Source organism: Ornithodoros turicata, chromosome 9 (assembly GCF_037126465.1).
Source record: "Ornithodoros turicata isolate Travis chromosome 9, ASM3712646v1, whole genome shotgun sequence".
NCBI lineage: Eukaryota > Metazoa > Arthropoda > Arachnida > Ixodida > Argasidae > Ornithodoros > Ornithodoros turicata.
Window position 1 is genome coordinate 17,311,232 of NC_088209.1, and position 27,987 is coordinate 17,339,218.

General features: G+C 44.7%; 1 protein-coding gene across 2 annotated transcripts in view; it reads left to right on the forward strand.

Annotated features, from left to right (window-relative positions):
- LOC135368235 (glutamine synthetase-like) overlaps nt 1–24,178 on the forward strand; it is a 40,624-nt gene extending 16,446 nt beyond the window's left edge. The window contains exons 2-8 of one of the 2 annotated variants that reach the window (XM_064601388.1): nt 7,852–8,061; nt 8,138–8,264; nt 16,257–16,427; nt 17,877–18,038; nt 19,416–19,690; nt 21,227–21,426; nt 23,272–24,178. In XM_064601388.1, coding sequence (XP_064457458.1) covers nt 8,147–8,264; nt 16,257–16,427; nt 17,877–18,038; nt 19,416–19,690; nt 21,227–21,426; nt 23,272–23,560 — 1,215 coding nt within the window. In that variant the 5' untranslated portion in view covers nt 7,852–8,061; nt 8,138–8,146 and the 3' untranslated portion in view covers nt 23,561–24,178. Of the gene's footprint in view, nt 1–7,851; nt 8,265–16,256; nt 16,428–17,876; nt 18,039–19,415; nt 19,691–21,226; nt 21,427–23,271 lie in introns of both variants that reach the window. The other variant, XM_064601387.1, reaches the window with a different exon arrangement.
- The last annotated feature ends 3,809 nt before the right edge of the window (nt 24,179–27,987 follow it).

A 27,987-nucleotide genomic window follows, 5' to 3' on the forward strand; every position in this document is an offset into this window, starting at 1 on the left:
GTAGGGTATTTGAACAAACAAAAAAAAAGGGGGGGGGGCTATTGTGGTTGCGGTATATATATACAGGGTGTCCCAGCTAACTGCGAACATATTTTAAAACATTTGACACTTTTTCCAAGATGAAATCAATTGCAATATAGCATATGCTGAAGGGCACTCCTTAGAAAGACATTAGCAAAGTCCAAAGGCAATGTCTTAATTAACTTTCATTAATTAACTTTTTAATTATAAAAGCTACGAAGTTGTCCCAATGAAAACATCTGTTCCTTTCGGTCATCGTAGCCGTTTTCAGAACAAAAATCTGTTCGATATAGATCGCCCGCAAAAAATTCGTGAAGGGTCTTGGAGTTGCATTTTCTGTTTCCTTTTAATCATTTTCCAGGACGCGAGAGGCAATAGTGTGCTCTTTCTCCCTCTCACACTAGGGGTGAAGGAAAGACGTGTCTTCTAAGAAGCGCAATGAACAAAATGAAGAAAAAGAAAGGTTTTCCTTCACGATTTTTTTTGCGGGCGATCTATCGAACGGATTTTTGTTCTGAAAACGGCTACGATATCAGGTGACCGAAAGGAACATATGCTCTCATTGGGACAGCTTCGTAGCGTTTATAATTTAAAAGTTAATTAATAAAAGTTAATTAAGACATTGCCTTAGGACTTTGCTAATGCCCTCCTAAGGAGTGCCCTTCAGCATATGCTACATTGCAATTGATTTCATCTTGGAAAAAGTGTTAGATATATTTTCTAAAAATATGTTCGGAGTTAGCTGGGACACCCTGTATATATATATATATATATATATATATATCTTGAGACTCTATAGTAACTACTGAGCCCTGCTTCATACGGAGATCAGTATACATAGTATATCAGGTACACATGTCGTACCCTGCTCAATATGACCGCACGTGCACGCTGTACATGTAGTATTCGATTACAGTACAACTTCGCTTCGTGCTCGATTTTTTCAGTTGTGCAACTATGTGTTTTGTGTTTCCGATTTGGCTGCGAATGTATCTATTCGCTTCGTATTTGCTTCGCGTACATGAGTGTCCGCTTCGTGCTTCGGACACATCCTATTCGCTTCATATTAGTGGCTGTGTGCACACTGTATCAAAAACGTTTTGACAAACGATAGCATTGGCAAACAGCCGCAAAACCTGCACGTGCTCCTGTTTGTCGGCCAAACGTCGGTCGATCCGATGCATAAATGTCAGGCTGAAAGAGAGCCACGGAATGCAACAGCTTACCGTTGGTTACGCAGGAGCACGTGCAGGTTATCGGCTATTTGCCAATGTTATCCGAGCGAGAAAATTTTGTATAGACAGACAGTGTGTCGAGATATAGTAGGAGAGGTCGTTCTTATCAGACAGACTGGAGACCGGTGCTGAATCGGTGGCTTTATATCTGTCAGAGTATAAGGCACGCTAAAACGCGCCTTTATTTGAGCGTTTCTCCCCTGCTGTTGGTTGCAGTCCCCTACGCGGGCAGACTGGAAAACTTTCGTACTCTGGCATAATGCTCACTCTAAGAAAAAAAAGGTAGAATTTCCTACCCAAAGTTGTAGCAGGACAGTACTTCTACCATTTCCTGCCAATCCACACGCGATTTCTCCCCCGCGGGTATAGGCGGTGGCGTCCCTTTTCCTTGCTCCTCTCGTTCACGTTTGCTCTAAGAGAAAATGGTAGAGTTTCCTACCAAAGCTGGTAGAACGAGAGATTCTGCGCTGTAGTTTGTTTCTACTCTGCAGTTATACCCAAAAGGTAAAACTGGTTGGAGTAGAAATGTGGTTGCAATGTAGGTCTACCGAAATGGGTAGAAAATCATACCTTTTTTTCTTAGAGCGCTTGAGCAGCTACATATGGAACCTCTTGCCAAACGACGAAAGGCAGCCAAGCTAAGGTTTTTATTCCTCATCTACCACAACCAGTTACAAATTGACGGTAGCAAATACGAGGGTGGTTCCATAAGTGTCCGGCCCGAGGTAGAAAATGCGCGCGAATTTGAAAATGCGATTAAGGACGCGTGGCGCCATCTGTTGGAGGGCCGGAGCACCACCCTGAACTCTCTCCATGCTTTTGTCGGTTGGCGAGCGGCATTTCAAACAGCCAGGGTGCACTCTTCAGTTAAAATGGAAAAAATCGAGTACGCGCTGTGATAAAATTCTTGACAAAAGAGGGACTTTCGCCTAAAGAAATTAAAGCGCGACTGGACAACGTGTATAGGGAAGCCTCTCCGTCGTACACAACGGTAAAAGACAGGGCTAAGCAGTTTTTTACTGGGGAGAGAGTCCATTGAAGATGATCCACGCGATGGCCGTCCAGTGGAAGTGGTGGCACAAGAAAATTTGTTCTCTTGTCGAGGAGAAAGTGCTGAGCGACAGGCATCTGAAGGTGAAGGAAATCTCAGAAAGGCTGGGGCTTTCACATGAAAAAGGTCAGTGCGAGATAGGTGCCACGACTTCTCTCGTCAGTTCAAAAGCAACAGCGCGTCGTCTGTGCCAAAGAGTTTTTGGAGCTCTGTCAAGAGAACGAAGAAGAGATATTGAAGTCAATTGTCACAGGGGATGAGACTATGGTGCTCTACTATGATCCCCTTTCGAAAAAGGAGTCGATGGAATGGCGCAAACCAGGAGAAGCACCCCCAAGAAAAGCCAAGGTTTAATTCACAAAGAAGATCATGGCAACAGTATTTTGGGATTGTCACGGGATCCTCCTCATCGACTTCAAAGAGACGAACACCACAGTGAATGCGACTTATTATGCTTCAGTCCTGCACCGACTGCGAGACGCTATCAAGGAAAAGAGGCGCGGCAGGTTGAGTCGAGGTGTCCGGTTGCTCCAGGACAATGGCCCTGTCCACACGGCTTCTGTTGAAAAGGCTGCACTGAAGGAGTGCGGCTTCGAAGAAATCCACCACCCACCCTACAGTCCAGACTTGGCACCGAGTGACTACTACCTGTTCTCAAACTTCAAGAGGGATCTCAGAGGATGGAGATTTCAAAACGATAGTGAGGTGCAAGAGGCAGTTTTCCAGCATTTTGCGGACAAAACTTCGAACTATTTTTTCAAGGGTATAAGAATGCTGGTTCAAAGGTGTCAAAAGTGCATCAAAGTTAAGGGTGACTATGTCGAAAAGTGGTACACTTGTTTCGTCTCTGACTATTAAAAGTTGGTCGGGCCGGAAACTTATGGAACCACCCTCGTACATTACACGCGTAGACCGTCAGAGCAAAGGAATCATTCACGACAAGAACATCAAGCCGTACACCTCTCACATAGATGCTTCAAGAATTCATTTTTTCCTGATCCTATTGTGAGCTGTACTCTGACACGTCAGACATAAACACGGCAAGTACATGTGTTTGCCCTCATTGACACGTTAGTCTCATAACTTGCAAGGGGACACCACGGGCCAGGGTGCGCTTCCTCGGCAGGGTGGTCTGTACGTGCCTAATGCAGCATATCGTAACTCACGTGATCCAATGCTCCGATTTTGTTTACTGTACATAATGTGAAATATCGTGTATTCACACGAGCGACATTCCCCCAGAAGCTCAAGATGCGAAAAGCGTCATAGCTTTCTGCTGTCACGTGAGCACGAGCGCTCAACGTCGTGTCTTCACGTACACTGCTAACCGTGAGGAATATCTTGCTACACAGCTACAAGATATTCCGTAGCAGACGACAGGAAAACACGCTGACGGTGTCGTCTGCTAGGTGTCGTCTGCTAAATGCGCAGTACGCCACTCCCGATATTCCGTACCGTGTGAATGGTCAACGTAACACGGGACGCAACTTTGGCTCTGTGAGCAGTGTTTTCGCTTTTTCTTCCACTAGAATATTCCGTGGGGATGTCGCTCGTGTGAATACACGGATAAAGGAGTCTGCGTTCTCGAAGCTCGAAGTGTGAAGACGTGTTGTGTCGATCGACTCTGCGTCCCTCAGGCGAGAGCGGGCCCTGCGGGCATAACTGCCCTACGACGGCAACGAAGCTTCGTATTTCTTTTTATACGCACGAGTTACGCGTACGACGGTTGTGAAGCTTAGTGTGGAAGAGCCTACCCCAGTCAGTCGCCGGTGTCGACGACGTAAACAACTTTTCCAGTTTGTTACCCAGTGTCCTTGACATGTTATCTCGAACATGATTTTGTGGTGCTGCGATATTTCTTTAGTTGTTTGTTTGTTTGCTTATATTTAAGTTATTTGTTTGCTATGACCCGTAGCATACCCATCCCCCCCCCCCCGTAACAGTCCTGACAAGGACTAACAGTATTGTAAAATAAAAATACATAAATAATAGTGACCGCGCTATAAAACATTCTAGAGAGGTGTACGATGGAAATGTAATAAACATTGCTCTCATCTTTTAGCATTTCGGTTCTGTGCTTCGCAAAATGGGTGTCATTATATTTTGATATTATTTTTCTGTACCTCCGTAACACCCTACGAAATATTCAGTTTGGCACATCCATTTCATTTGAATTTCGAACAGCTGTCGAACGAGGCCAGCACCGTGAAATCGACCCACTATGTATACTTACAGAAAAGCAACGCCAAAATTTGTCCCACATGAAATACAAAATACTGTAAACGTATTTTTATTCGCTATGTATTAATTTTCGCGATTTTCGCGACCTTTAAAAAATCGCGAAAAATTGTACACGCGAACACAGCTTGACGTTTGTCCCGCGAAAGGAAACTGCCCTGGAATCGCGAATTTAAGTACTCGCGAAAATGACTGAATGCGCGAAAATTAATACATCGCGATCAAAAATACGTTTACAGTACACGAGGCCTCGCAGGTTGTGTAAACCTCTCGACACACGGCACCTTGTATTCAATGTCCCTCGCAGAGGGCGATTGTCTCAACAACTTGTATATACCATGCCACATACGTTCCGAGACTTGGCCCCCAACCACATCACTAAGCGCGGGACACAATATCAATTAATCCAACCGAGGCCACGATTACTGGCTATGCGAGGGAATAATTTAAAATCGAGGAAGTGGTTAAATCGATATCGATCGGTTCGGAAAGAGAAAGGAAAATACGAAAATATGGGATTGGTTCAGGGATTTTCTCAGCACCCCACTATACCCCTCAAAAGGTCTCGCACCGCCCCCCCCCCCCCCCCCAAAAAAAAAAAGTCACTCCCCAGAATTCCAACATGCTTCGAAGAGAAATATCCTGTTCAAACCCCTGAACTATATAGTCTACGACAGTGGTTCCCAAACTTTGCTATCCTGCGACACATTAGAACTACAAGATATCGCATCGTAACCCCCCCTCCCCCCCCCCCTTTCATGAACTGACGCCGAAATTTAATTCGCCACATGCTATCGTCAGATGTAGTAAGATGGGCTAAAAACCATCGCAGACAGAAAAATAAACGCGTGGCAGCAAGGATTACCACGGTTATGGTCACGACGTTACCACGTTTTTTTTTCTTCTTTTTTTTAACGTTTTAATAGTGGACAGAGCATGGTCTTCTTTACGCTTGTGGAAGAAAGATCCAACGGGAAAAAAGGTCCGACGGGAAAGAATACCAACGGGGTCACGTGACGGAAAAAAAATCTGGAAGAGGAAGAAGATCCATGCGGCATAAAGATCCACAGGGAAAGAAGATCCCCTAATGGACCTTTTTTTCGCCCTAAAATCTCTTCTTTATAGTTTCTGAGCCGACTCGCAACCCCCCGCTGAGTTTCTCACGAACCCTCTCGGGCTGCTCGACCTACAGTTTGGGAAACACTGGTCTACGATATTCAAGCTTTCGCTTGCGCTCCTGTAAGTTGAACAAGGTGTACGATTGGGCTTGCTGTTACGACACGGCATATGACGAATTCTCTCTCTCCGTTCTGTGTTCCGTTATTTGCGCTCGAATTCGTCTTCCTGTAACTTCCCCCTTTTGTTCGTTTCGTTCGTCTTGGACAACCTCCAACACTGCGCCCACGCTACGGTATGTTATGCACGTGATCAAGTGCTCGATCTGTGCAACTGAATATGCGTCAGCTTTTTGTTGACACAAGTACGTAAATGCATGGTGGGTGGGGCGGAACAGCCGAACACGATGTAATGCATGGCTAACGTTAAGATTGGATTCAAATTTAAATGCGAACTTTTATTTTCTCCCCACAGTTTATTTTTATGCATCGTTCCAAATTCAGTATTCTTACGAGAGGATAGAGAGGTAGCAAGCGAGCTGGTGGTATAGATCCATAACTTAAAAACCCGAGACTAGGGGACAAAAAACGACAAATTTGAGACCTTGTCTGTGTTTGTCGTTTTTTGTCCCCTAGTCTCGGGTTTTTAAGTTATGGATCAGTATTCTTGCTCTACAACGAAGTGGGGCTACCTAAGTCGTGAAAGCAGATTTTTGCCCCTTTAAATTTAACGTCTGCAGCGATTAATCCCCAAATCTTTCATTGGACACTTATATTCGGTGTTTTCCGGTTAAAACCGAATGATAAAAAGTTTACATGCGCGCGTTTTTCGGTAAAAAAGCTAAACGCGACCTTAGTGATATGAAATATGTATAATAATAAATGTAAGTAATGCTATTTCAAATATCGTCGCATAAATACCGCCAATTAAAGCTGGTGATGGTGATGGATAGAAGAAAGAAAAAATGGGGAGGCGAGTCACGACTAGTCAATTAAACAACAACGACAATTAAATACAACAATTAATTAATTGTTGTTAATTTATACATTAATTTAAACAATTAAAGACACCATTTTGTCTTTGATTTCTCCTTTGATGGCACTTCCTCCTGTCTCTCGATGTGTTGAGGCGAATGACATCTGTTCATAAATGCCGTCTTGTACATTTTTTTTTATGTACCCGTGCTGTAGCCTACGCTTGAGGCTATGGTGTGGGTGTGGGTGTGTGTGTGTGTAAGTGAATAAATAAACAAGTGAAATTATTTACTATTAATTCAGTCAGCACCGTAAAATATGCCACAGCTATATATAATATCGACTTGCCAGCGAAGAAACGGAGAGCGTTCCTTTTGTGGTGTCTCACAGGGGTTAATTTGTATTGGTTTTAAGGTTGGTTTAAATGATTTCATAATATTATAAATAAACATGGAAAAACATATGCAAAGTCCGCCCTAAAATAAAAACCGGAAGCGCGCGGACCCCTACATGCCCCTGATTTACATTCATTCGTAGTGACATATATGAAGGTAATTTGCTCTAGTTACACTTCCTACATTGGTTATTTTTCTCTAGATGAACACCTAGATTGCATTTCTGTGAACTCTCATGGTATCCGGGTGGGAAACATTACCATTAGAAGCTTATGTTGATGGTGATGATTTAGGTTTTACTGCCGCATGAGCGACAGACATAAAAAAAAATACTTCTACTAGCTGTCAACTTTGGCTACCTCGAATTTTTTAAGGCGGTAAACTCATTTCAAAATGTGCGCACGTTCGTGCTACTAACGAAAAAAAAAAAAAAAAAAAGACTGTTCCCACAATTTTTACTAGACTTTTTAAAAATGTCTGCGAAGAGAGGGTCAGTGTTCCGCCTCTTCTGTTTACACTTGCTGTCCTGTTTATCGGTTATCCGACATCCAGATTCTCCAAGTGCGGAGATAAGCTGCTCCATTCGGACACACATTGTACAAAACTTCCATGTCTTTCGTACATCCCTTTATTACCCGGAAAACTCGCAAAAAGAAAGGCGGGTGGCGAAGACAAGAATGACATCAGCTCTTCGTTCGTAACGCAATGTAAAACAGCAGGAAATGAGGTGCGCATTTTCAGCTGACCCGAAGTTCGCCAAACCGCGTTCATACCAAAATATCCGACTGTTGTGACAGTTATTGCGTTTCGTTTATTTTCAGTGCCAATAACTGGGAAGTGGCGGTTTCCAAGCTCTTTAGAACACCGAGCTCTTCTCAGCGCCAACGGTATCCACATTCTAGCGGTCCGCTTCCCTCCCTCAGCGCACCTTCTCGCATCCGCGCCCTTAAATAATCCTCCCCGTCGACGTGCGTGTCACTCTCCGCCGCTCCGGCGAGAAAGATCGTCTGCGAAGGCTTCGCTGTAATCACGTATGCAGTGATCCGTAGTGCACTTCTTCTTTTGCTCCCCAGTTTAGTTTTATTCTTCCCCTTTTCACTCATTTAGCGAATAAATATGGCGTTATCCGTGCTTCGAAGATCGACCGCCGCTGCTGCATCGACCCTTGTTCGTCAACAGCTGAGAAAACCCAATCTGGTCGCTGCCCTTGGCACTTCGGCCAGCAGACGGTCAGGTAAGATGGTTTGCTTTAGTACCACTTCGATATTGTAATCGTTAACGGATCATGCATTTATTCCTCACCTCGGGGGCGGTGTTCATGCATTCGGCGGTTCGGAACGGAAACGTTTTGTAAACGCGCGCGCTTTACTCTAAACATTGCTTCCGTTTATTCCCCATTATTGCGTAAGCCCCCTCGTTTTACTGCAGCGATCCCTGTTCTTCACTGCACAGTTCCGAAAAGTGTCGTTCAGGCTTTGTAGATTTGCATGGCGTTGTGCTGCTGCTGTCGTGTTTGATCTACGTTTGATACCGGGAAGGAACTGGAGAAATACGTGAATTTTCGCAACCGCGCGCGGCATCCAGCTGACAGCCCGGGATTCGGACGAAAAAATCCGGGATTGAAATTGTGTCTCCCGTTGCTAGCGTTCTTTATTTACGTGATGAGATTAGTTTGTTGGTATACCGGTAAAGCTGATGGGTAAGGTCGGTCTCTGTGCCATGGCACGCGCGCAAGTAATGGCAGCAAAGCTCGTTCGTTCGCACAGCTGACAAGGGGGGCGGTTACCTTCCTCTGTAGCTCCGCGGATGATGTAAGCGCGCGTGAAAGAACGGGCCGTCGTATTGTTGGGGCTTCAAGGTGAATAACTGTGTTACATTTTATGTTACGTGAACGAACGCATTGTTGTGCCCGAGCAAGGTTCCAATTCCGATGTTGCTCTTGGCGCTGTTTTTGGCAAACGTTCCTGAAAGGCCGTGGCTTCGAGTTTCTTTTGCGAGTCGAGGCTGGTTATCGTCGCAATTGTGAGCGCAAATAGTGTGGAATTTCCTTTATCATTTTGCCGGCGTAACTCAAGGGCATCTTGCCAGGGGTCTGTCCGGTTGGCATGCGAAAGAGATCGACGAATGCCTCGGCATGTTGCGACACACAATTCTCGGAACGGTTTTCGCACTAACAACCTGTTGCCCTGTGGAGTTATTTTCTACCCAACGTCGGATGACACAACACTGTGTCATTAAGATGGGACGGTTAGATTACTTGCACATTCAAACCTGTCAGACAATGATTAAGTATAATTACCGTCTCGCGATATATGCATGCCCCCCTTTTTGCTCTGTCTTGCGGTGACATCTTTTGGTTGTTTTTCTGCGGTTCTTGTAGGATGACACCACCCGTGGTCGTAACTGGGGGTACAAAAAAGAGGGGGTCTGTTCATTTGTTCAAGTTCGAAAATATCTTCGTGAGGAAAGATATATCCATTGCACAACGCAGGTGCCCTTTTGGCGATGCTTCACAGTGAGCGCTATATTTATGTTTAGGGTTGGGTTGAGGAGTCTTGCTCGGTCGTCCAAGTAGAGCGGGGTCAGGGTTAGGTTGCTGCTCGTCTTTCGTATAATTTCTTGTTGGAACCTCTGGCGGTGGAGAGCTGTTTTGGATTGCGGTGATTGCACAAGGACTGCATCTCGACGTTGAACACGACTGTGCACGGGCGCTTTGAGTGCCCAAGGAATGTAGGTCGGCTTGGTGTCACGACGACGTAGTTCCTGTTCCGGGTTCCACTGCTTATTAGTCGAATGGCAATTTTATTATTGATGAACTTCTGTGCGCTACAATTTCCACTTTGATAGGGTGCTCGACGGCGGAGTACATTACCTATATTCCGCCCGATAGTGGAAAGAGCCTTCACTGTGTCACACCAGTGCCAGTGGCGGATCCAAGGGAGGGGGGCGACCGCCCCCCCCCAACGTCAGTTTATACATGGGATTCCCCTCTCTCTCCCCTCCTTTACGACGCACTTCAAGAAACCGCCCCCCAAACCCAGAGTCTGGATCCGCCCCTGGCGCCAACCAGGTTTCATTAGTCTCTACACGTGTTTGCATCTCGAACGAGGAAGTATCGCGCGGCCCAGTAGCTGAACGTGGGAATAATTGCGTCCTGCTATCCTAGAGAGCGGGGCGTCAGCCGTGCTTTGGCTCGGTGCCCAAGGGCGTCACGGGGCTCTTCCCATCAGCTGTTGCTTGCGGCTTAGCAGAAGGTGGCGCTGCAGCTTTTCAAGGTCGTAGTGACTGAGCGTGCGTTACGTTGGTTACGTGTCTACGCGCTCTGGAACGCTCCTTCCGTACGCTGCGTCACGCAGTGGAAGTGTCTGGGGAGGCACTCGCCTGAGCGCACGTCATTGAAATTGAAACCGCGATTAATCATTTCCCCTGCCGTTGTAGGCGTTCTTTGCAAAGCGGCCGATGCGCGAAGTAATCCACCGAGAAAATATCGTACGGGTTCCTTTTCGTATATACATGTACCAATTATTTTGCCCACATACGTGTAGCCATGATCTTGCTCGCATCGTTTACCGCTTTCTCGCAAGCTTTTACACAATGATTTCGTAAAGTTTGCATCCAGCTATTTGTTTTGCACATAGTGAGCTGTGATCCGGCGTCGCTGCAGCAGCCGTAAATTCTTGCTCCGTGAAGCAGACGACGAGTGCGTTCTGCAACAAAGTGTCGTCTGCAAAGTTCCGCTTTGCTTATGCCAGCGCACGTGTGCCAGCGTCACTGTAACACCAAAACCGGATGTGCGCGTATGGATGAAAAACCACAGAATTTATTATGCTCGGGACCCACAATGCAAAATATTGCAGTAGAGTTGACAGCCAGTTATTTTTCAAATTTTTAAGCTGTGATATCAGACAATAGCCTGTTTTCAGGCCACTTTTGCTTCAGACAACGTGCGTCTCGAAGCAGCAAAGTTTCGTCTGCAAATTTGCCCTTGCTTTTATGGTACCGTGGTTGTAAAACCGAACCCGGATGTGCACGCATCGGGCTCGGATTGGATTTTTTGTCTATCTCAGTCTGCCTGCCTATGCAAAGTGGAGAACGACCGTAATATTTAAAACAAATTTAAACAGGTTAATTGTGCCACACTGTCCCGTAGTCCTGAAACGACAAAATTTGAAGGGATTTTGCTTTTCCTTTTGCTAAACAGCAAACTGCCAGTTCTGTAATTGAAAAACTTAGCGAGAGCGAAGTACTACTTAGGACTGAAGCTGCCTTCGTAAAACTTCCCGCATCGACAGCCCATTGCAGGAAAGGCGGACAACCGAAAGGGTAATGATGGGTTTCTGTGACAGCACTCCGAGTGCAGCCTGCATTTTTCCCTCGCTAATAGGCCCCTGTGTGAGCGACCTCTATCTAGAACGATTGCTGACACACAAACTTGTGATCATAGTGCTAGGTTCAGTAAAAATTGTACTTGGCCATTTTGTTGAAATCTCAAAATTTGTGCCTTTACACAGCATGCAACGGCTGACCCCCTTTTGAAACGTTGCTTCTTTTCTTCTTTCCTAAGCAGTATTCAATAGAATGAATTGAATTGTGCTTTGTATTTTGGCAATTCCACGGTTGTACGCACTCTAAGGAAAAGGGAGCACATTGGAGAGCAGTTGCAATCATTCCATATTTTTGAACACCCTTCACCTTGCAATCTACTTACCCCCAATGCAACGAGCCCTCAAATGATCTAAAATTTGTTCTAGTGTGCTGCGGTGTTCCACAAAAAAAAAAAAAAAAGAAAGAAAAAAAAACATTGCGTAGTGGGTGGGTATACTGGAGTATGTTATCGAATGCCTGACTTACAAATCGAATGTGTTAAAAACAATTTCGTGGCTTTACTCTAGAGATAGTTTTTAGAGATATAGAGATAGTTTTTACAATCAATTTTGCCAGATCTCAACCCACGGTACAGCATGGTCGGCGTCCCTCGTAGAAATCAATCAACCAGTGAATGAATGAATCAATCAATCAATACATAAATCTACCAGATGTTTGTATTGCACCACAAAATTGCTGGCCAGATTTCGACATGTAACTATTCACTGAGCAAGTAGGTCGGCCTTTCGCGCAGCCCCTCAGCTTTTTCCTTTCCCCTCGTGCACGTAGAACTGTCTCAGCAACCGCACGTGAGGTCCGCGTTGCTTCATCTTTTTCGCCGTAGTGTTGTGGCCAGTTTGCGAATGTCCCCTTATTGCTGCTTTCTGAGTGGACAGACGCTTTGTCACGTGCTTTCTCCAACCATTTTCTTTCTCTCATGCACGGAGACGTACTGTCGTAAGATGAAAGTCACTGAGAAGGCGTGTTAGCTTAGCTCAATTGGTAGAGCTCTGGACCGGTAATCCAGAAGATGTGGGTTCGAGTCCTACATCTGGCTAACCTTTTCAGTGACTTTCATCGTTAATTTCTTAGGCATCTTGAGGCCTTGTATGTGATTGTCCCTTCTATGTTGTTCCAGCCTCAGAACATCAGTTCTCTCATGTACTGTCGTAGCGTATTCACCAAGCACGATTAAAAGATAAGCAAAATAAATGGTACAAACTGTGCTCTCTTGCACTTGGATCTGTGGCGTAGCCGAAGGGGTGATTTTGGGGGAGGGGTTTAACCTCCCATCCCCCCCCCCAAAAAAAAATGTACCGTTGCTAGTGCATCTGGGAGCAGAAAACGAGGGGAAATCATCCCCCTCCTCCAATGTAAAGTCCCCATAGAACCCGAAAATATTTTTTTCTCGCTACGAACACTGGCTTGGATACCCATGTATCTTTTTGCTTGCAACGCGACATGCTACATGAATGAAGGACATTTCTACTCTTTGAATACCTCCCCGTCCACGCGATGATTGCCTATGAGATATCCCGATGTGAGACTGGTCGTGTGGTCGTCCCTGAGGCGAATATCAGAGCGACGACGCGTCAAGTGGGATGAAGGTCGCGGAAGTCCCTCGGGGATGATTCGTAATTTGCCCGCGTCCCATGATGTCATCTCGGCCTATAGAGATCACGCATAGGAAAGTGCAGACGACTGCGGCTTACGGACGAAGAAATCTGGCGGTGGCAACAGACAACCTTGGTTTTCACCCAGATAAGGATCCGAGATATCTGGCTTCGATTGGCGACGTGAGAGCGTCGAACCGTACGACTAGTATCATTCGCGTAATCTAATCTCGCTTTTCCCTTGACCTTCGAATAAATTGCCCCCGTGACAGTCGTTCTTGATGGACGAGGAACTATAAAACTCGCCAATTGTGCGCAATCTCCTCCTTTCGTGTGGCTGGATATACCCACCCTAATGTACCCAGGAAATGCAAAGCCCAGATATTTTTCTTGTGTAGCTCAGCGGAGTGAACACGTTGAACAGCTGAACTTTCATTTGTGCTTCTTGGACAGAGTACTCGTGTATTTTAAGAGGAACTATGCGCTTCTTGGGTACCATTTCACTTCGGTACACCGACGACTTGTACCTCGAAATCAACCCAAGCAGCACAATGTACCGAAAGTCGAGTGCAATAGGGGTGGACGGGTAGGTGGAAGGCCTTGAACAGACTCGTCAAACTAAACAACACTGATAAGATACATACTGTGCACCCCCTATTGCACTCGACATTCAGTACATTGTGCTGCTTGGGAAGTGATCGAACTCCCCGTTGCGAGATAAACTACCGTAAATAAACGTTATCAGACTATAAAATGCACAATAGCGCGCGGGTACTGCCGACGGCGAACTTGGACAAACCTGGACATGCCAATGCAAACACCGGACTTGGACTAACCTAATATAAACTAACCAACATGCTGCTTTCGTTTGCTAAAACGACTTGGACTAACCTCGAAAACCAATGAATTTGAGTGGTTAAACAGTGATGTCACAGCATACCATCTTACGAAACAATCCAACATTCTCCTTGATTTTGCCAGGTTTCGAGAACGTGAATTTCGAGATCGGGGATTTCGCAACCGGGAATATGGAAGTCTGATTTCTCTCTCTCTCCTTGTCGTTGGGGGCGTCATCGCGTCAAGATCATCTCCTACTGCCCTCTCCCCATCTGTCTGCGTGTGTACGTTAAAGTCCCTCGATCGCTCTTTGAGCGATCGAGGGACTTTAGTGTACGTTGCTTTGCGGCGCCAACGCGGAAAAGCGACGAAAACCAGAAGCGCACCTCTTTTCTTTCTTTTCGATTACAACTTATTGAGGAAAATAAAAATAAACGCTTGCTGCGGTAGTTGCACTTGGAAATGGCTCAAAAGTGGGCAGCAATGCAACGAGGAAAATCGTGTTTCGATCTTAGAGTTGGTGAATGTAAAGAAAATTTGCAATTTCGATTATCTTATATGGAAACACCAAAAAATATTTCTGCCCGTTTTGCATATTTTGCCGCGAACTGCAACGAACGTGGGCATGTTTGTTTAATTTAATTACCGTTCGACATTCGTTAAGCAGCTTACATTGATTTTTTTTTTCTTTTACATTCTAATTCAGACTCTGGTACCGGGGTTATTCCGATTTAGTGTCTGTACAACAAGCGTCGTTGATGGAGTCATTACACGCGCGTTGTGCGGCAACGAAACTGCACGGTAGGCACAGTTGTTTCGCGGCGCAAACACTGAGCCAAATCAAAACTGATAGGTGCTCATGATTCTGTCCTGGTCAAAAATGCAAGAATTCGACATGAGCTACGAAAACATGGCCAGTTGGTGATATCTTCCTCCGCTCGGGGTTGCAGCACGACCACAGCATTGACGTTTCCCAGAAGCGTATTGACCCGGCCCCGTGATTCGAGCTTTCGAGCAGGGCGCGTTGCAGACCGCACGAGGTGGTCACGTGATTCCTGATCGGCGGTCGTCTGCGGCGCACGTGCTGCGCACGGGACCCTGCTGCATTTCTTCCGCGCGCGAGAGTCATCGCCCGGGATTGTTTTCAACAAAACCGCGTGTGTTGGATTTCGCAATGCCTCCCGCTGCGTAATAATTCGCAGTTCCTGGGGGCAGGAGAAAACTGGCGTGTTTTCGAGAGCTTGCATAATATGCCAAACACTTTTTTTAGGCGTCGATTAAACGTCGATTGTTTCCTTCAAGCTGGGGCACGGGACCAGGCGCGGATCTGGGGGAGGGACCGGATGTCCTGAACACCCTCGATTTCTGTCCCTTCAGGGACCTTGCGTGTACCCGTTCGCATCCCCCGCAAAACACCTGAAAAAATAAATAAATAAAAATTCTAGCGAAACCAGTAGATACAGGTGTTACACATCGCTATATGCCTCCACCACTATGAGATAAATCAAGCAGGAAGTCCAGGGACGCTCGTGCTTGGGTGCCCCAGGGATTTGCTCAGGATTTATGAAACCTCATGGGTGAAGCAGAAGCTGTTTCACGCAACTGTTTATTAAAAAATCAAAGTAGGTGTGACAGTACAGTTTGTCCTGGGGCAGATCCAGGATGTTTTTTTTTTTTTTGGGGGGGGGGGGGGTCCAGTATTGGATGGTGTTACATACATTGGCCAAGATCAATTTAAGATTTCTGTGATGACAGAAATTGCTGGGGACTTCCAGACTTGCACACTAAGATATTACATTCATTGACGATCACATCTTTAGTCCAGATGGTGCTGGCTTCACCCCCAGCGTCTATGGAGATTCTATTGTGCTCACTATCCAGGCAAGCGGTGCAAGGCATGCGTATGCGACACATAATTAGCCTTCAATATTGCTGTCACTACCTCTTTGAATAAATGGCAGGAAAAGACAACTCAATGCGATCTTTGCCAATTGTGGTCTCGCAATAAAGTTGTTGTTGTTGTGTTAACTTTTAGTCTTTTTTTTTTTCTTTTCGAAGGCCCCAAAGTGAGTCTCTACCATAGGAAGTGCAGTAGATATAATTAGCAAGAGAAAAATACTTTAGACCATTTAGTCAGCTATATTTTCCGCCCTTAATGTAACAATTTACTTCATTTGTCGAAGGGTTATTAATTAGAATATCCACCCGAAGCTGTGCACTTGCATTGGTAGTGATGCTCATTTTACCAAGTACTCCAAGCATTACTACAGTGATCTTTGTACGTAACTCTAGTATTCCACAGAATTGAATTAACGTTCAGGACTTGCGCTTTCACTGCCTTAGGTTGTTGCTACGTTGACTGTGGAATGGTAATATATATATAGTGACGACTTCTCTTTGTGTATTTGCAGAGGATGACTTTCGCATTGTGGACTCTGTGGGGAAAGCCACTCTAATTCACTACCTTAACCTGCCCATGCCAACTGACAAGTCTCTCTGCACTTATATCTGGATTGATGGAACGGGCGAAAACTTGCGTTCGAAGACGCGCACGGTGAACTTTGTCCCAAAGTCTGTGGAAGGTATGTCTCTTTGTGCAGTTAATGCTCTTATTTGGAGGTGTTGCGACGATGCTATTTCGTGCCCACCGAATTTGTGCGTGATGTGAATTTCTGACGCACTTGAAATTTGATTGTCATTTTAATGACAGTTTATCAGACGGTCTTGCTTTGCCAACCCAGGTGAAAAATGTCTGCGCAATCATGGAACAATTTCCACTTTAAACCATTTATGTACAACGAAGATCAAAGTGACTTCAAGTAGAAATTGTTTGATAAACCACTTGTAATTGCAAACATTTTTCACCCGGGAACCATACATGTGGGCCAAAACCAGTAGTTTACTACTTGCGGTTCAAACGCAACCGTAAAGTAATGAAACAAAATATTGCAGAGGCGACCTTTAGATTGTCATCACATATTTTCAGTGCTTGTTGTACTGAATGGTGGTCATTAGGAGTATTTTAGTACATTAAACATTTGAGATAGACTTTGCAGAAACTGGGATATTTGCTAGGGTGCAAAACTATATGCGGGGAAAAAGGAAAAGGCGAGAAACATGTTTTCTTGTGTCTACGATTCCCGTCTCTGTTCCCAGGGACATTTCTAAGACGTTTGTAAGATATGTATGGGGACGGCCCAAATGGCAGATCATGTACTGTATTTTCACGCGTATTCGCAGCAGGTCACTGTTTTCCCAGCACTGGGGGTAGCGCATAAGCCACTCCGTCAGATATCACAATGAATGCAACGGGATACGCACACATACGATACACGAATTAGAAAATGATTTATTTGTGCGAATCAAAGAACTCTCAAAACTGACAAAATGCAACGTTACTTTAAATACCATAGAGTACTGACTCTAGTAGATTCCTGGCTACTCAGAGGTAGGAGAGGGGTAGGCCCTTAGGCATTCTGTGTACATGTTTAGTCATTCGACCCCTGACCCCCCTAAGCCCCTGACCTCGTGAAAGAAGGAAGAGAGACAAGAACCCCTGGTCAGTTGCCGTCAAAGGCGTCCGGGGCATTATACGAGGGGCTCGTTTATGGCGGTCGAGAAGTTCCACGAGAAACTTCCCTCAGATAAGCCGCACTGCCGCATAAGCTGCAGTGGATGCCCAGATAACTCTTAAACAGATAAGCCGTGAACTATACACGTGAAAATACGATACATAAAGAATTAGAAAAATAAAAATAGTTATCATCTATCAATCACTGCTTTCATTGTCAATTCTGCCCACCTGCAGAAATATCGGAAAAACTTGCATCGAAAAACTGTTGAAAAAGGAGTGAAGATAACTAGGTCGAGATATAACCTGCACTACAGCAGAAGCAGCCCCAGCTACCGTAGTTACTCGTTTAATTGATGATCCTACGCCACATTTTTAGGTAAAAAAAAGAACGTTAACCACACATACAAGCCAATATGGTATGCGTATGACTTGACAGCTTTGTTTTGTACATCAACAGAGCTTTCCTGGTGGAACTATGACGGATCTAGCACATATCAAGCCCTTGGCTCCAACTCGGATGTCTTTCTGAAGCCCGCGGCCATTTTTCCCGATCCTTTCTTGAGGGGGAACAACAAACTAGTCATGTGTGAAACGTATAGGCCCAACAAAGAACCCACTGGTGAGTGGCGGGAAGCACGACTCTTTCAGGCATATGTATAGCATGTTGTTGTTACTGTTGTAGTTGTGCAGAGCATGAAGAGTAAATTTCTTTGCTGCTAAAGTACTGCTTCACACGTTGCAACTCACGAGCATCTCTTATTCAATTTTTTTCTCCAATGCTACCTCCGAAAGATAAGATAAAATAAAGCTAGCAAGATGATGGATCCTCTTCAGAAGCATGGCACCGAGATGTCAAAACTTAAGAGTGTCACAACACTTTATTTTATGAGCAACAGGTAAGCTGTGTTGACTGTTCATGAAGCTCATTTCCTGTTTCCTTCCATCTTTTTCTTTGCAAGTGGCTTCCATATTTTCCTTTATTCATTGTGGTCCTCACCCGTACCCATTCTAATCAGCACATAAGTGTAGTGCACATATCACATGTGGTTTTGAAGTGTCTTAGGAAAGCAGAGTTGCTTCGTGTGAAACAGGCTTTTTTTGGAAGAAATACGTACATGCTAGGTTATGTTAGTTATCAATACGGCACAATGGCAGAACCATTTCCATATATCGATATCGAGGAGTATCCGGAAAGCAAGTTCCAGTTGGCTTTTTTAAAAAAAAAGAAAGAAAAAAAACTAGTTTTGAAATTTTTACTCAGTTCCACACATCTGAGACCTACATTTCTATACAGTTTCCGCCGTTATTGAGGTACTTGTCTTGACAGAACATCACTTTTTGCACCCCAGCATTGTAGAACGATGCAATCTGTTGAGTGAAGCTGAAGTACGGTGGAATGGCACGCCATATCGTCTAATATTCCTTTTCATGTTTGAGAGGACACTGGCCACGATACAGCCACTAGTTGTATTCTCATGACCTGCCCAAGAACTGCCCCTCTGACCGCATGCAGGAAATACGAGAGCTACTCTACTCCCCACAAGGAAGAAAGATGCGTCACCACCATCTCATTGTCTAAAAATGTGAAATCGAATGAGTCTCCGGAATGGTGACTGCAGTGACTGTATTTGCAAACGGAACTTACTTTCAGGCTGCGCCTCGTAGTACAAAACTTATCCCAGTTCTAACGCTTTCTTGGTTTGCTGGCAGTTTTTTTCGTTGTTAACTTCACATCTGGAGCAACCAAGACTACCAAGCAGCACAACATCTTGGGACGAGATTGGGACGAGATTGGGACGAGATTGGGACGAGATTGGGACGAGATTGGGACGAGATTGGGACGAGACGTTGCGCTGCTTGGGAGTCTTGGTTGCTCCAGAAGTGGACTGCCCCATTATTGGACCAATATTGCCAATATTGGGCCAAAATGTTGTGCTGCTTGGGCTCCTTTCCTGTCAGTTTCCTGAGCCACAGGAATCCCTCTGGTTCTGTGCAGAGACGAACCACAGACAAAAGTGCGCGCTCACAATGGAGAAGGCCAAGAGCGAGGACCCTTGGTTCGGTATTGAGCAGGAGTATACTTTCCTGGACACGAGCGGCAAGCCTTTTGGATGGCCCCGCAATGGCTTCCCTGGGCCTCAGGGACCTTATTACTGCGGCGTTGGCACTGGACGTGTCTTGGGAAGAGATGTTGTGGAAGCACATTATCGTGCCTGTTTGTACGCCAACGTCAACATCACGGGCACTAACGCTGAAGTCATGCCTTCCCAAGTGAGTATGGTGTAATTTGCCAACCGAAAAATTTCCAGTATAATAGTAGGGAATCGTAAGCACACTCGGCTTCCATATTGCTGTCGTCCAATCGGAGCGCAGCCTGCCGACTCGGGGGCTGGTACATTTTACGGGCCAACCACGACCTACTAAATTATAACGACCATGTCACAGGCACCCCTTCCGAGCGCCGCATTTTTGGAAGGTAGCGGTGGTGCTACTTATCGTCCCAGTTATTGCTTCATCAACTTCTGCAATACTTTGTACTTCAGCTTACCTTAGTATTTCTGTACAAGCAGTGGATATTCCACAGATGTTTCATACTGAGGTTGATTATCATCATCATTCTACGCGTTTTCATAGGAGCTATTGCTGTCGTCTGCTACGGTAGTCGTACATACGCTTCTGCGCGTTCAGAATTCAAATTTCCATCGTCCATTCGTGGTGCAGATCTCGCGTGCCGATGAGTAGCGCGCCTAGCGGATCGTGCAGACGGGCTCCTCATAGGGGTTGCTGATTATGACATGGTCGTTATAATTTAGTAGGTCGTGGGGCCAACAACTCCGTAAGCATGACGGGGTGGGCCCTTTCCAAACCGGTTGAGGCTGAACTGCTGCTTCAGGAAGCTCACGAATTACATGCAAGTGCTTAAAGGGGTTGAGGAACCACATGGATAGAACTTTGGTCTCTGGCAGGGTCTGTACGCCTCACTCCATGCACTTCGTACACAAAGTTCCACCTCCCACATCCCATTATTTTTTATGCTACAGAGCCTTAAAACCTCCCATGTTCGATACCCCCCCCCCGCTGGCTGTCGCGCCAAGCGGTGACGAGCAGCTTCGTTAAATATGCGGGAAGTAACTCTTTGACCTGTCGCTCTATGGCTCTACGTCATAGTGCTTCTGCTCATTTCTGCTTTCCGTTTTGAGCACTTCACCGTGCTGCGTCCTAGCGTTCGCCACGTACCTGCTTGCAGGTGTCGTCATGAGTACGGGTAACTACGCACTTCCGTTGCACGCTCGGTACTACATCGGCGACATCGTCATGAGATCGGGAGAGGAGAAGGCTAGCCAAGAGTAAGAGGATCTCCTCACGTTCAAAGTGACATTACTCAGTGACGCTGAAGCGCAGCGTGAGGGGGAGTTTCGACGGAGATGTTTGACACCCATAAATCTAACATTTCAACCATGATTTCATGTAATATTCGGGATTCGATTCACAACCCCTTCAATGGCGGATGATGATTTATTTCTCATTTGTGAAGTGGTCAATAGACGAATGGAGGAGACAGAGGTGACAACAGCAGCTAAACAAAAGATAAAAGTGGATGGAATGTTGCAGTGCAGTGTGTGTGACCCGTTTAATTCCTTACGAACTTCGAAGTGCTCCATATGTTCCATTCGCGAGACATTTTGCGAGTCATGGTGCGATTATCTTGCAGTTCTCTAAAACTCACTAATGTTTCTGAGCAAAAACAGGTGTTCAACAAACACTGAGACCATCCTTTAATTTGCATATTCATTTTTTTTTTTTCAGTGGGAGTTCCAGTGTGGCCCAACTGGTGGAGTTCATGCTGCAGACGAATTGTGGATTGCCCGTTACATCCTGCAGCGCATTGCTGAAGATTTTGGTGTTGTAGTTACCTTTGATCCCAAGCCCATGACTGGTGACTGGAACGGTGCTGGTGCACACACAAACTTCAGCACAAATGCCATGCGCAAGGAAGGAGGAATAAAGTGAGTACCTTCTTGAAACAAAGGCCAAATTTTCCACACTTGATAGGGGTAGTGGAAGTAAGTAGTAGGTCCTACAGGGGGAGCCTGTATGAGAATGAGGGAAGATCAGTGGCTCATCAACTCTGAATGGGTGTAGTGTGGGCTCAATGGGCTCCGCTCAAGTGTCATTTGTTACAGGTTTTTTGTAGCAAATTAGAGCTCATGGCCTTATTATGTCACTGCAGCAGATTAGACTGGGTTTCCAAGGTCATGCTGCTTCATGCGTTTGATTTTTTGTAATCTGAACTGCATAGTGATAAGGTAATCTAATTACGTCCTCAGTAATTGAACCTTTGAATGCAATAAGGGGATAAGTCGAAAAATCCCAAACTGAGAAAAGGGGCCCGATGTGATTGTCCGTCCCATTGATGCATATGCATTTCACGTTTCTTACCCTCCTGTAGTGGGCCAAGAAATTGCAATACGGCATTAAAATTTCTTTGGCAGGTACATATTGGTATGTAGATGTCATTGCAGCAAAAATAGTTAAAAGGGGATAAGTCGACTTATCCCCTTATTGCATACAGAGGTTCAATTCCAGGTTTGCTTCTAATATTGTGTAATTGCAACTTTAACTCAATTTTGTGAGTAATTTGTATTGCACTAGGAATTACTTTTCATACAAGGCCCTTTTCTGCCATTTTACATCCACAATATATATGCACTTACACATTGAATTGGATCTAACTTGGTGTAACTCTTTGGAGTAACTATAATCGTAGTTAAGTTACAAGTTAATTATAACATTGTAATTGTAATTCTAATTCAATAACGTATTTAAAGGGCTGAGGAAACACATGCAACCCACTAAATGCACAGCTCCGCTTCATATGTCCATGGGTTCGACACAAAGTCTCACATTCCTCATTTGAATAGTTTTTTAACCGTTGGTTTTTTAAAACTGCAACTTTTTTTTCGTGCCACTGGTGATTGTGGTGCACTAGACGCGTGAGAAGACAAACAGGAAGCGACATTTTATCCGTGCACGCTTGCCTGAAGTACCCCAAGGTCACTATAATGAAGGCCGTTCTCTGGCGGCTGTCTCCCTATACAACCGCCTATGCTTTATGGAAGTGTCGCTCCAAAAACTGACAAGGAAGTGTCGAGTTGAGGAGCGAAAGAGGAGCTTGCCCAGCACACTACTTCGGAGTGCAGTATAGCTTCGTAATGTGGGATCGCAGAAACGTAGCATTTTAATGTGCATGTTTAGTGGACATAAATCAATATTTACGTTATTTCTCCAAAAGTTTGGAAGTGGTTTCACTGCCCCTTTAATGCAACAAAGCAGGCTTTACAGATGTGCTGATGGGGCACAATTCAGCAAGAGTATTTTGTGTGGCTGCTCCTGCCGGACTGCTTAACCAATTAAGTCTAACCTTACTGGTTCTCAGTGCCAATTCCTTCTTCCTTTTAAAGGGCCACTAAAATGGAACAACAAGTTTACTTCAAATTATGTTACACACTTTGTTGATTTCGTCACACTTTGTTGAAATTGTACTACAGTGAACCCTCGTTAATATGACCTCCGATAATCTGACATACGTGCTTTACGACCATACTCCTGGGGAACAATTTAGTGAAACCTCTGCAAATGCCCCCCCCCCCCCCCATTAATATGACAATTCCGCATTATGACCAAAATTTTTGGGAACGGCCATGGTCATAATAACGAGGGTTCACTGTAATTGAACCAGACTTTAATTTGAGAGCAAGCTTGTGCAGTTTAGTGCCTCTTTGATACAACCGGAATTTCACTGGCCTTAACCCCATGAGCCGTTCTTACTAGTCCTCGCTATTATCCTGCAGGGCTATCGAACAAGCAATTGAGAGGCTAGCTAAGCATCACAAGCGTCACATTGAGGCGTACGACCCCAAGCAGGGACGAGACAACGAGCGTAGGCTCACGGGCCACCACGAGACCTCCAGCATCCACGAGTTTTCCTCCGGAGTGGCCAACCGCGGATGCAGCGTCCGTATTCCGCGAGCTGTTGCGGAACAGCAAAAGGGCTACCTGGAAGACAGGCGGCCGTCGTCCAACATGGACCCCTACCAGGTCACGGAGGTCATCGCTCGGACCTGCGTTCTCGGGGAGTAGAAGAGCTGTTTCGAGGTTGTGCATCGAGGTGTAAAGAAAAGAAAAAAAAGAAAAAGCAGGCTCGGAACAATGATCCAGACCAGAAGATTGTGATTGCGAGCTTGTCGATTGTTTGGGTTTTGCAGTTTTGCGTAGGTTGTGTCGCGTAAAAATTGTTGGAGGCAAGTAGTAGGCCGTCAAATTGTTAAAAAATTTTGATGCATACATATTTATGCTGAAGATATTGCTAGTCTTGCATGGCTTCATGCAGTAAGTGTGGCAGAGTTTGTGCAGAACGAGCCGTTGTAATTGTGTGCTCACGACATGGGAGCTGTGGTTTGTAGCTATTTTTAAGCGTGGCTGACAAGGTTCTCGAACGGATGTCCCTAATTCGGGCACGGGCGTAATGTTTGGGCATCGACAAAAGAGGGCTTCTCTCGTTTTTACCTGTTGACATTCCACTTGTTTCCGAGACACCTGTTTCACTGTGCTGTTTAACTTGCGAATACTTGGTGCCTGCGACACTTTTGTACATTCAAAGAAGAAAATCGTATTTGTTTGCGCTTGCATGACTTTTATTTGGTTTTATGGAGCCAACCTTCACCAAATGACTTTATTAAACAGAAGGAAGTCTTTGTAGTTGCTCTTGTTCGCTTTATTTCTCATCTGCTTACGGAACTTCTTGGAGTAAGCAAATTTGCTGTTCACTGCCGTTGGGATGCGTGCATAGGTATAGCCTGATGCTCCACAAATTTGGAACCACTTTTAAGTGTTGTAAAGAGGGAAGTAACATTTCCACATTATAGCTTTGTTTGCAGGTAACTATAGAATGGAAAATTGTTAGGTAGGCTTCTTTGCTCACTTCCCCAATAGGCAAGACAAATTTTAAAAATGAACGTCCATATCTGGGTAATGTTGCGACACTAAGTGCAGCATTCCTAATATGCTTGCGAAAAGCTAGATTATGTAAGTGCATATGGTGGGCTCTGTATAGTTTCAATATATGAAAAATGCACCGAAGTGGGTGAAAGCTTCAATGGCACTTGTTATTTGGTTTGTTAATGGTTTAGTTTGGTTGATGGTTCTCGAACAAAACTGGAAGGTTCGTTGCCAAACACTTATTGATTTCAGTAAGTTGCACTACTGGCATGAACATCGTCAAACCACACAGTAATGTTCGTGTAAGGGGGCAGGGTCACACCCATGTAATCGTAGGATGTGTACAATGTTTGGTGTACTGTATGTTGACATATCGGCTTTGTGGTGCGAACGAAGGAATGATCTTGTTTTTTTAGGTACAGTTACCAGATACACCATTAACCCATTAGTTTTCAACACTACTTTTGCATAATCTTGTATTGAGTTAGCTGAACAACTGAACCAGCTTGACTTTAGGCACTGGATAACCTCATCAGTGCAAAGCGCACAAGAGAGACAAAAGAAGGGAAGCGTGCTCTGTGCTGTGTTGTCTGTGTTTGTCTCTTTTAGCACTTTTATCGCCAAGGAAGGGAAGCGGTGCCTCAGTCAGGTTGCACGATTAATTGATTGATTGATTGTATTACTTTTAATTACGACAAAAATTAACAGCACCACAGGTGCTACTACGTTGCAACTGGCAGTCTTTTTGGGTAAGAAGTGTGTCCTAATTATGCACAAAGACAGTGGGGTCTTAGTGTTTTGTCGCATCTGTGTGGCGGAAAGGAGGAGGGAGACTTTGTGTTCAATACCTTCCAACTTTTATTAGAATTGTATTAAGCATACTCATGGGGACACCCCGTATTTTGTAATATGGGTTGAGAGGGGCCTTGACAAGCGGTCACACTGATCTCTTGTGATGACTGTGCCATTTCAAGTTGATTGTTTCGGCGCTCAGCCTTTTGTGTCGTGGTTCAACTCGCTGCAATGAATATTTTGCATAATATGGTGCTTCATTCTCCCTGGGTCACTTCAAGCAAAAAGTGCCTCTGGGTGGCCCTTGCAGTGGCCACACCTATTGAGTAACCTATATCTGCCATTTGTCGCTGTTTTGAACATTACGAGGATAATACAATGTCTTTCACAACACAAGGTTGCAGCGAGCATCCGTGTGATCATACTCTGCCTTGAAGAGTCAAAAGGGGTAAACGTAAAACTTCCATAGTTCATGTTATAGGCAAATATCACTCTAACTACATATATTACACTGTTTGTGTGCAGAACATTTCCCTATCTGTGGTGATCCTTATCACATGTACACACGAGTATGAAACAGCCAAATTTCGTGAGGTTCTCTAGCCCCCATTGAAACATTTTTTTGTGGACTTTGTCCATCTAAACTGAATCAAAAAATTGCATCTGAACTTTATATGCGCAATAATGTGAGTGAAGTTGATTGCTGGATGTACTAATTCTTTTAGAGGGGTTATTTAAAGGGGTTGCGACATTTCAACTTGGAAATACTGAATAGACGTACGGAATGTGCGTCGATATGTGTTCGAATCAATTCGATATGTATCCAAACAAAGAAGTTAAAGGAGATGTGAAATGATTCTCGCATGTTCGGAGGGATCTCACACGGATTAGCTGCCTCGATATACCAAGCAGAGCCTGACACTTCAGACTGTGCTTGCTGTGCAATATAAGTTACTATGAATGAAGAAAGAAGGAAGTTACTGAAAAGATTACTGCAGGACTCAAACCTATATAAGGAGAGAGTAGAGCTGCAGGACTCAAACCCACACCTTCTGGATTGCCAGTCCAGGGCTCTACCAATGGTAGAACAATCCAGAAGGCAATCCAGAAGGCAATCCAGAAGATGTGGGTTTGAGTCCTGCAGCTAGCTAACCTTCATTGTTCTTAGGCTCCTGAGGCTTGTGTGTTTGTCCTTTCTTCTCTGTTCCAGCCTCGGAACATCAATTTCCATTAAGTTACTATGCCGCACAGCAGAGACTTTCACGAGAGAGGGACCTTCACGCTCCCGGCCTTCCCCTGGAGATAAATGGTATCTTAGAAAACAATGTGCACTCCTCTTCATGGGAAGGTGCAAGGCATTACCCGTTTCAGTGGTAACCGCCAGCTTTGTCACAAGTAAAGTGCCTGTGTCTGTTGAGCTTTCGAAAGTGCATTTTTGACATTTTGGCTTTATGGTTTGGTGTAGGGGATCAAATTAATACAATTAATTTATGCAAATTTATGCAGCTCAATTAATTTAGCTAATATAACATAGCTAGGTTATAATAATTGGGAGTAGATATAGGTTCAAAGTACATATAATACATTAACATTTAAAGTCTCCAAAGTAAATTCTGTGTATGAAGCTTCAGTGATATTTCTGGTGGAGGGATCCCCCTAAAATGTTTTCAGAAGTGTAGCATGCCTCGAGAACAAGCACGGCATTATGTGATGGTTACATAATAATGATGAATACATTATATATTGAGCGTATCGACTGCAGCACATGATTAGAGATGGTTTTTCAGCCCTTATGCTGTTGTCACATCAGGGATCACTTAATGATGCCAAAGCTCTTCACGTGCCACATTCTTTGGAGAGATTGCATGCCTCGAAAAAGCAATAGGAAAGACTAAGACATGGCCGTAGGCTAGGGGACCAAAATTGGTGCATTGGGCTAAATTATGCGCACACAGGATCATAATGCATCCATATTGATTAATGCGGCATGCAGAACCATGCACGGACTGTGCAGTTAACCACCACTATCAAAGATGAGTTTTTTTGTTGCAAAAGTGTCTATGGCAGGAGTCACAAACTCAAATCGCGTCGCGGGCGACATTGACCTTGGACCATGTCATAGAGGGCTACACAGAAAAAAAAAATTCCATAAGATACCTTGCTCGCATGCAAAAATTCTGTCTGGCTTGGACAGGTGCAGCAGTATGCCAGGCAAGGCTAAAAACAATGCTTGAATATTTGGTTCTATTCCTAATTCTTCATTAATTCATTTTACAAGGTAGCTTCCTTCTCTTTGGCGGTCAAGGGCCCACGGCCCACAGAACAGGCCATCGCAGGCCACGTGTTTGTTATCCCTGGTCTACGGCTATGATACGCCAAACCGACTATTATCAAAGTGTCGCAACGCCTTTAGCAGTACGAAAGAATCTCAAACCATGAATTATTGTCCGAGGGATAAAATGAAAATCAAAATTATTATTGGTAGGTTGCACTGTACAATATATGTGCACATCTTTCGCATTCAAACATTATTCTACTATGACACGGTTGTTTTCATTGTTTGTTAATACATCCATGTGTATATGAGTGAATGTGTGATTATGTGCGAGCACTGTTATAATGTTTTTGGTGGGTTTCAATATCGTGGCTGTTATGACATGCAGAAAAGTGGCATACATCTTCATTGGTGAAGACACCTCACTGTTCTTGTTTCTGTGTCATAATGTACCCATTTGGGTATGATAAAAGCAGTTGTCATTCATATTTGCACCTTGAGA